The 10,096-nt window shown below is 42.2% G+C and overlaps 1 protein-coding gene across 1 annotated transcript; it reads left to right on the top strand.

The window, feature by feature from the left end:
• The first annotated feature begins 1,902 nt into the window (after positions 1–1,902).
• Nup107 (nuclear pore complex protein Nup107) lies at positions 1,903–7,769 on the top strand. Its single transcript, XM_076192485.1, has 5 exons — positions 1,903–2,055; positions 2,687–2,863; positions 5,050–5,208; positions 6,670–6,771; positions 7,280–7,769. The coding sequence occupies exons 1-5, from the start codon at positions 1,963–1,965 to the stop codon at positions 7,382–7,384; spliced, it is 636 nt and encodes a 211-aa protein (XP_076048600.1). The 5' UTR covers positions 1,903–1,962; the 3' UTR covers positions 7,385–7,769.
• Positions 7,770–10,096: the final 2,327 nt, after the last annotated feature.

Raw genomic sequence — 10,096 nt, 5'->3', positions numbered from 1 at the left:
CAACTTAGTTTCACTCAAAGCCAACACATCCATCTTTCTTCTCACAAACATACTACCTATCTCTTCCCTTTTACTCTCATCTGTACCACATCCACGCACATTAAAAGACCCAAACCTTAGGGTGCTGGCCCGAGGCCCTCCAGCACCCCTTATGCCTTCACTTTTCTCTTTAGGATGTGTGCCCCGTGGGGCTACAGGGAGAAGGATGCCTAGTCCCTCTCCCCGTCCCTTTTTTCTCGCCTCTTACGATCCAAGTGGGAATACTTGGTGGCAGTATTCTTTTCCCCCACCACAGGGAATTCCCCCCATCACAGAAAGAGAATACTCAGAGAAATGGTACAGGACAGCAACAAGGGGTTGGGGGACAGCATAACGGAGGGACAGTCGTAGTATAAAAGTGTCATCATTTCTCTATGAACAGAATTTCTTCTATCATAGACAAAATGATGTGTGGCTCTGGTCCGTAGGGGCGCCCCATATAGACCCTAAAGTATCGACTGCATGCTACTTTGCCACAATAACAAGCAGCCAATACCCCAGACGGGGACATGGTTAAAGAAAATTGAGAAAATGAGAGATAAGCCCATTATTGCTTGCAGATGACACTGCTTATGGCAGGATCAGAGGAAGGATTAAGGAAGTTAGTGACACAGTTTGGGAAGGTGTATGAAAGAAGGAAGTTGAAGATAAATGTGGGTAAATGGTGATGAGGTGTACAAGGGGTTGACAGGCTGGATAGTGAGAAACGAGGAGGTGAGGAGGAGAGTTGGGGTGGAAAGGGAGTTAGGAGATAGGGTTGATGAAAGAGTATTGGGATGGTTTGGACACAAGGAAAGAATGAGTGAAGAAAGATTAGTAAAAGAGGTGTGGAAGGGAGAGGGAGTGAACATGAGGGGGCAACCAAGGATGAGATGTATTGATGAGGTAAAAGAGGCATTGGGAAAGAAGGGAATATCTGTTGAGGAAGGAAGGGAGAAGACAGAAGATAGGGGTGAGTGGAGAATGGTTGTGTATGGATGATGCTGTGATGCATAGAAGGGAGTGGAGGAGGGGTGAGGGAGTACGTGTGAATGATATTTTGACTCAGTCTGAAGGGATTTCTACTTGTCTTCTCCTTTTCTGTATTAGGGGACAGAGAGTGGGGTCGTCAATTAGATGAAGCGGTCTTGCTGTGGATGTGCTGTGTCTTGTTACATTGCTTCAGACCCAGATCAGTGGGCAAAATGCAGGGATGACTGTCTGTATGTGGCAAATATACTGGGTCTGTGAAATAGAGTACATTATGTACACATTACAGTAACCATTAACATGATAAATACTTACCATATTTTCCATGAATTATGTCTGTCATTTTTTTGTATATCTTCACTGGTGTATTTATTTTAATTATTAGTGAAGAAAGATTAATAAAAGAAGTGTGGAAAGCAGAGGTTGATGGAGTGAACATAAGGGGACAGCTGAGGATGAGATGGATGAATGGGGTAAAAGGAATGTTGAGCAAGAGGGGGATATCTGTTGAGGAAGGAAGGGAGGAGGCAGAAGATAGGGGTGAGTAGAGAATGGCTATGTATGGCTGATATTGTGATGCATGGAAGGGAGTGGGTGGGGGATAGGGGGGTAGAGAGTGGTTATGTGTGAATGATATTTTGATGCAGCCCAAAGGGATTTCTCCCCATCTTCAATGTTACTGCATGAGAGGACGGAGAGGTGGGGTTACTGATTTAATGAAGAGGCCTTGCTGTGGATGTACTTTGTCTTACTGCATTGCTTCTGACCCAGGGTGATGGGCAAAATGCAGGAGGATGACCTGCTATCCAGGAGTCAAGTGGAGGGGTGGTGAATGGGGATAGAATGAGTGTGAGTGGAATTATGGCTCCACACCCCACCCCCTCTTTCTTTTTTTTACTTATTGACTGACTGTTGTTCTTTTTTCAGATACCTAAGGACTCTGTAAATGTTGTAATGAAAGAACATGAATCTTTAACTGGGTCTTCAGAGTTACCTCACACCAAAGACAATGTCATAAGAGAATATTTTTGTATAAGAGCATATCTGGTAAGTGTTTTTCTTCTTTCTCTTTTTATTGTAACATGAAATAGATTAAGGTGACAGGAATAGGTACTTGAAAACAATTAAATTTTATGTTTGGTATTTAATTTTTGGCAATGCACTAAGCTGAAGGGGAATTAAATGGGTGACAGATGGAATAGGTGGCAGTGGGTGTCTGGCTACCTCCCTTATAAGGGAAAAGAAGCCTTGTGATATATAGCTATATAAAGTCTGGCAATTTTTTTTTTTTTTTTTTAATTATTATTATTATTATTATAACACATTTGGAGAAGGTATATGACAAGAGTTGACATTCTTACCTGTATCATCCTTGAAGAGGCTCCCATTGAACCACATGCATATCTCATTTACCAAGTGCACTCCTTTATTCCCTCATCCTCTCACCACTCCCCACCTCATTACCTACCACACACATGTACTTATCTTTTCCTTTCATCTCAATTTGATTCAATGCAAACACATCCATCTTTTTCTCAGTCAGCCTATAGAAAATATTGTACAATAGCTTAAAATTACATACTTATATTTTACCAATTAATGTTCCTTTTAAGATAAGTAAAACTTGTGTTGGTAAATTTGTTTGATTGTGTACTAATGTCATTTTCATTGCTTGCAGTTTGCTCAGGATTCCTTCACAGATTGGTTTGACCACTTTCACCAGAAGAAACCGCACATGCCCAAACGTACTTTGAAGACTAACAGCTTTTCTGAACAGATTGCTTTAGAGCATGCAGAACAGCAGTATGCCAGTGACATGGAGAGGTGGAAGAATAGTTTAGAACTCCTAGTCAAGGTATGGACTTCAAACACATTTTCATTATACATCCAAACCTCATTTAATAAGCACCTGACATAACAAGTGATTTGCATAATGGGGAAAAAAAAAAAAAAAAAAAGCTCAATGAGCAATGGTTTGTGATTCATATGCCCAAAGCCAAGGCCCCTCTCTACCTAGCTAGCCACAGATCAAGAGGAGGAGGGTGAGGGAGTATGTTTGAATGGGGATTTCTCCCCATCTCTTTTTCTGTGTGAGGGGATGGAGGTGGGGGGTGATGCTTATTAAATGAAGCGGTCTTGCTATATTGCTTCTGACCCAGGGCAGTGGCCGAGATGCAGGGATGACCTGTCATCCAGAAGGAGCCAAGGAAAGAGGGAGGGAGGGGTGGTGAATGCGAATGGAGTATGTGGGGATGAAATGGGTGGGAGTGGATTTATGCCTTTGAATTTGACTACCTCCCTTGTAAAGGGGAAAAGCCATTGGTATGTGAATGTATGGTAAAAATAACAGTAAGTACGATTACAAGTTATTTGGAAACTTGTAACAAAAGTGGATAGTGAAAAAGATCTCGGCGTAATTATCAGTAACGATCTCAAATCATCCAAGCAGTGTATTTCAGCCTCTGAGAAAGCAAATAAGATTCTAGGACTGATTGCGCGATCTTTTGATTTAAAAAATCCATCACTCATTAACAAGCTATATAAATCGTTAGTTCGTCCACATTTGGAATATGCTGTTTCTGTATGGTCACCGAATCTCATTAAAGACATTGACAGACTGGAAAAAGTACAACGGCGAGCCACAAACCTGATTCCAAATATCAAAAATAAATCATACGAAAATCAACTAAAACATATGAATCTGTTTTCCCTAAAAAAGCGTAGACTCAGAGGTGACTTGATACAGGTCTATAATTTATTTTATATTATTTGTTTTTGTTTTGTTATCATTTGTCTGTCTGATTTTCATTTATTATTAGTTATATGTCAATTTATTATTATTTACTATTTACCTGTTTGTTTATTATCTAACTATACCTATGTATTTATTTATGTATTTTATTTGTTATTTACATTATTATAGTTTTTATTTATTATTCTATTATTATTATGATTTTCTTTTTTGCATCCGACCTAGATATGGACCAAAAGGTCTCCTGTCGGCATGCTCCGCCTTTGTAATCCTTTGTATGTAACTCCTGTGTAATTCCCATGTAAATGAAGCAGCCCTCATGTGGATGTACCATGTCCTGCTGCATTGCTTCTGACCCAGGCATTGGACAGGAGACAGGGTTGACCCTTCATCCATGAGGAGCTAAGATGAGAGTGGGGAAAGGGTGGTGGATGGGAGTGAAGTGGATGGGGGTGGCTGGTTACCTCCATTATAAGGATAATTTTCATGGGCTCTGTATTTTAAAAGTAGAACCTAGCGGCCTTGTTGGGGATGTGCTGTGTCTTGTGACACTACTTCTGACCCATGGCAGTGGGCGAGGTGCAGGGATGACCCATCATCCAGGAGGTGCCAAGATAAGACGGAGGGGAGTGGAGTATGATAGGGATAGAATGGGTGGGAGTGGTTTCTATGCCTTTGTTTTTTGGCTACCTCTCTTATAAGGGGAAAAAAGCATTTGGTATATTTATGAAGAACCCAGAGAGGTGTGGAAATTATTGATGGTTTAGCATCATGAATTCCCCAATCAGGGGGTTAGGATGGTGCCCTTTATAAAGGACTTTGTAGTATGGATTTAATGAATCATGCCCTTGGTCCAACTCACTGGTGGCAGAATTTTGAACTGCTGTCACTTCAACCTCTGCCACAAGTAGTGACACTAACCTGCCCAGCCAACAAAGAAATTATTACTTTTATGTAATAAAAAATTAGTTATAGATTCTGTACAGCTACTGTGCTGCTTAAATAGTTATTGGATGTGGTAGAGAAAGCCTGGAGCAGTTTAGAAAAAGAATATATTTTGTCTCGTCTTTCTCTTTCTCATACTTTCATTCTTGTGCCTGCTGTGTCCTGTTCTCTCAGCCCTCTACCCCCTCCCTCTGTGTGTGTGTGTGTCTCTCTCTCTCTCTCTCTCTCTCTCTCTCTCTCTCTCTCTCTCTCTCTCTCTCTCTCTCTCTCTCTCTCTCTCATTTTATTACCAGATGTGACTTAGGTAAAACAGATGGATAATGCCCTGTACTTTCATTTTGAAGACCGCATGTGATCGTCTGTACAACGTGTTGCTGTTTCCTGAGGGTGGATGGTTAGTTGACACTACAGCTGTTGAGAAAGATGATGTGGCTGAAGCAGAGAATGCAGATACTGACCGAGCTCATCAGATGTCTGTATTGCGGTCCATATATATTCCTCAGGTATTTATAAACTTTCTGCATCATTATTATATTATTGCTATTATTATTACATTGAGTGAGCCATTTCTTATTTATGAATGACACTGTGCCATTGGCTAGAGGAAATATGGATGCAGTAGCTGAGTGAGCTGGGTGGGTGGAAGCCTTGATGAGGTCACCCTTTTATAAGGTGTAAAAGGCCTTTTGGTATATTTATGTATGTTTGCAGACGACACTGCGCTTGTGGCAGGGTCAGAGGAGGGATTGAGGAAGCTGGTGGCAGAGTTTGGGAGAGTATGTGATAGAAGAAAGCTAAAGATAAATGTGGGTAAAAGTAAGGTGATGAGATGTACAAGGGGTGAAAGTGGCAGTAGACTGGAAGTGAACATTAAGGGAGAGCGACTGGAGGAAGTGGATAGTTTTAGATACTTGGGTGCAAGTGTAGCAGGAAAAGGTGGAGTGAAGGTGGAGGTAGAATGTAGATTGAGAGAAGCGAGTAAATGCCTTGGTGGTTTGAAGAGTGTAATGAGGAATAGACATTTGGGAATGGATGCGAAGAGGAGACTGTATGAAGGAGTGATTGTGCCAACAGCACTGTATGGGGCAGAAACGTGGAACATAAGAGAAGAAGAGAGAAGGAGTTTGAATGTGTTTGAGATGAGGTGTCTGAGAAGTATGGTGGGGGTTACTAGGCTAGAAAGAGTGAGAAATGAGGAGGTGAGGAGGAGAACAGGGGTGAAAAAGGATTTGGGAGATAGGGTTGATGAAAGAATATTAGGATGGTTTGGACACATGGAAAGAATGAGTGAAGAAAGACTAGTAAAAGAGGTATGGAAGGCAGATGTGGAGGGAGTGAACATGAGGGGACATCCTAGGATGAGGTGGATGGATGGGGTGAAGGGGGCTTTGGGGAAGAGGGGAATGTCTGTTGAGGAAGGAAGGGAGAGGACGGAAGACAGAGGTGAGTGGAGAATGGTTGTATATGGATGATGTTGTGACTGCATGAGGAGGAATGGGCGGGGGGGTGGGGGGTGGGGTAGTATGTGTGAGTAATTTTTGACGCAGCCCGAAGGGATTTCTCCCCGTCCTCTCCTTATATGCAAAGGGGGACGGAGAGGGGGGGTCGCCGATTAAATGAAGCGGCCTTGCTGTGGATGTACTGTGTCTTGCGACACTGCTTCTGACCCAGGGCGGTGGGCAAGGTGCAGGGATGACCCGTCATCCAGGAGGTGCTCAGATGAGAGGAAGGGTGGGAGGGGTGTGGAGTGTATTTAGGGATGAAATGGGTGGGAGTGTTTTTATGCCTTTCCCTTTTTGGCTACCTCCCTTGGAAGGGGGAAAAAGCCTTGGTATATGTATGTATGTATGTATATATTATTATAACTTCAAATACTTTTCTGAAAAGTAATACAGACTGTTCACATAACAGTTTGCTCATGCTGTTTGTCACTTGTATATATGTGTATTGTCTATTATTTTCAGGTTGCTTCTTTGCTTCAAAATGTACTTCATTCAAGTGAACATTTCAAAGAGTGTATTCAGTTGAGCGACATTGTTGCCTCTGAACAGCACCAGTTGTATAAGGTAGGCATTTGATTTGAAACTTGGCTCAATAATGAAACGATAGGAGGAGGGAAGTGCAAGACTTTGGAAGTCCTTTTATTAGGTGAATTACACAACACAACAAATTTTGACATGTCATCTTCAAGCAATGTTGTTGAAACAGGTCAGATGGTGTTATTCACCTTATAAAAGGCTCCTCCAGAGTTAGGTATCCTTTCCCTTGTCTTCATGTAGGTGTTGGTGTTTAAATAATGTATGATTGCTTTATAAATAATATTGATTTTTTTTTTTATCAGTTTTGTATTGGAAATTGCCATGTGATTTTATTTAGCACAGGGCAGACCCTAGAGGAGTGTCATAACAAATCAAGAAATCTGTCTCCATGTCTCAACTGAATAGAATAGCACAATCTCCATCATGTTCTAGTATTGAAATGAATATTATTCAAAATATAAATATGTAATGCTTTACACAGATGAAGTAGCCTATAATTGGTAATCAACTAATTTGTATTTTAATTCTTTTCCAGTGTTTCAGTACAAATGAATTGCAAAGATTTTTGTGCAAACTACAGGAAACCTCTCAAGTTCTGCTAGACAACAACATGGATGCTTTAGGATATCCTCTTCATTAAAATTTGGTTCTTATAAATTCCCCCTAACTCAGGAGCTGCTCTGTGCCACTTCATAACACACTGGCCTTGTGAAGAACATCAGTATGGTGTGAAACAGCATTGGAAAGGGGATAGGAAAGACAATATCATAACCTTACAAAATAGGCTTGCCGGCTCGTTTAGAAAAAAAAAATCACCTAGTATTCTACATTGTTAAAGAGGTTAGATTTTTCACACTGCTTTTCTTGAGATGTACATAGAAATAAAGTATTATGTGAGTATTGTTCTTATCCCAGAACTAAGTGTATTTCTAGAAAATAATTTTGGTAATTTATTTTGTTTTATTTCAATTTTATACATCTTGTGAATTGTTTTACATAAATAAAAAGAATAAAATTTAATATTCTGATTTTATTTTGAACCTTATGAGGATATCTTGTATCTATATACATATATATACCAAGACTTTTTCCCCCTTACAAGGGAGGTAGCCAAAAAGAAAAAGGCATAAAATCATTCCCACCCATTCCATCCCTAAATACACTCCACTACCCTCCCTCTCGGCACCTCCTGGATGACGGGTCATCCCTGTACCTTGTCCACTGCCCAGGGTCAGAGGCAGTGTTGCAAGACACAGCATATTCACAGCAAGGCCACTTCATTAAATAGGCAACCCCTCTCTCCGTCCCCCCTTGCAGAAAAGGAGAAGACGGGGAGAAATCTCTTCAGGCTGAATCAAATTTTTCTCACACATACTACCTCACCCCCCACCCATTTCTTCTCATGCATCACCATCATCCATATACAATCATTCTCCATTCACCCCTGTCTCCTGTCCTCTCCCGTCCATCCTCAACAGACATTCCCCTTCTCCCCAAAGCCCCCTTTACCCCATCCATCCATCACATACTAGGACGCCCCCTCATGTTCACTCCCTCCACATCTGCCTTCCATACCTCTTTTACTAGTCTTTCTTCACTCATTCTTTCCATGTGTCCAAACCATCCTAATACTCTTTCATCAACCCTATCTCCAAACCCCCTTACCACTCCTATTCTCCTCCTCCTCACATCCTCATTTCTCACTCTAGCCTACTAACCCCCATCATACCTCTCAGACACCTCATCTCAAACACATTCAAATTCTCTCTTCCTATCTTATGTTCCATGTTTCTGCCCCATACAGTGCTGTTGGCACAATCACTCCTTCATACAGTCTCCTCTTAGCATACATTCCCAAATGTCTATTCATCATTACACTTTTCAATCCACCAAGGCATTTACTCGCTTCTCTCAATCTACATTCTACCTCCACCTTCACTCCACCTTTTCCTGCCACATTTGCACCCAAGTATCTAACTATCCACTTCCTCCAGTCGCTCTCCCTTAATGCTCACTTCCAGACTACTGCCACTTTCACCCCTTGTACATCTCATCACCTTACTTTTACCCACATTTATCTTTAGCTTTCTTCTATCACATACTCTCCCAAACTCTGCCACCAACTTCCTCAATCCCTCCTCCGATCCTGCCACAAGCGCAATGTCGTCCGCAAACAACAGCTGGCTCACCTCCCACTTTTCTCCATTTTCTTTAACCATCTCCAATCCCTTGCCCACTACCCTTGCATTTACCTCTCGCACCACCCCATCCATGTATAAGTTGAACAGCCAGGGCGACATAACGCATCCTTGACGAAGTCCCACCTTTACCTCGAACCACTCACTCTCTCCATTTCTAATCCTGACACAAGCTCTACTACATACATACATACATATACCAAGGCTTTTTCCCCCTTACAAGGGGGGTAGCCAAAAAGAAAAAGGCATAAAATCATTCCCACCCATTCCATCCCTGAATACACTCCACACCCCTCCACCCTCCCTCTTATCTTAGCACCTCCTGAATGACGGGTTATCCCTGCACCTTGTCGCAAAACACAGCACATCCACAGCAAGGCCGCTTCATTAAATCGGCGACCCCCCTCTCCATCCCCCCATTGCATAAAATGAGAGGACGGGGAGAAATCCCTTCGGGCTGTGTCAAATTTTGCTCACACATACTACCTCACCCCCCATCCCCCTGCCCATTCCACCTCATGCAATCACAACATCATCCATATACAACCATTCTCCATTCACCCCTGTCTTCTGTCCTCTCCCGTCCTTCCTCAACAGACATTCCCCTCTTCCCCAAAGCCCCCTTCACCCCATCCATCCACCTCATCCTAGGACGTCCCCTCATGTTCACTCCCTCCACATCTGCCTTCCACACCTCTTTTACTAGTCTTTCTTCTCTCATTCTTTCCATGTGTCCAAACCATCCTAATATTCTTTCATCAACCCTATCTCCCAGCTCCTTTTCCACCCCTGTTCTCCTCCTCACCTCCTCATTTCTCACTCTATCTAGCCTAGTAACCCCCATCATACTTCTCAGACACCTCATCTCAAACACATTCAAACTCCTCTCTTCTTCTCTTATGTTCCATGTTTCTGCCCCATACAGTACTGTTGGCACAATCACTCCTTCATACTTCAAGCTCTACTACTCTCATAAAAACTCTTGACAGCTCCCAGAAGCTTTCCTCCTATCCCGTATATCTGCATAACCTCCCACAGTGCCTTTCTGTCTACCCTATCATAAGCCTTTTCCAGATCCATAAAAGCCCAAAAAACATCCTTCCCCTTTCCTATAGCTTTCTCACATATCTGTCTTACCACAAAGATCTGATCTA

This window comes from Oratosquilla oratoria, chromosome 11 (genome assembly GCF_046742065.1).
Source record: "Oratosquilla oratoria isolate Oo_2021 chromosome 11, ASM4674206v1, whole genome shotgun sequence".
NCBI classification, from domain to species: Eukaryota; Metazoa; Arthropoda; class Malacostraca; order Stomatopoda; family Squillidae; genus Oratosquilla; species Oratosquilla oratoria.
The sequence above is the reverse complement of the archived record's forward strand: the minus strand, read 5'-3'. Positions and strand labels throughout refer to the sequence as shown.

Excerpts from the sequence above, each read along its gene's own strand:
- Nup107 (XM_076192485.1), top strand. The coding sequence starts at position 1,963 with ATGAAAGAACATGAATCTTTAACTGGGTCTTCAGAGTTACCTCACACC. Across the intron at positions 2,864-5,049 it reads GTTTAGAACTCCTAGTCAAG|ACCGCATGTGATCGTCTGTA; the intron begins GTATGGACTTCA and ends TTCATTTTGAAG. Across the intron at positions 5,209-6,669 it reads GGTCCATATATATTCCTCAG|GTTGCTTCTTTGCTTCAAAA; the intron begins GTATTTATAAAC and ends TATTATTTTCAG.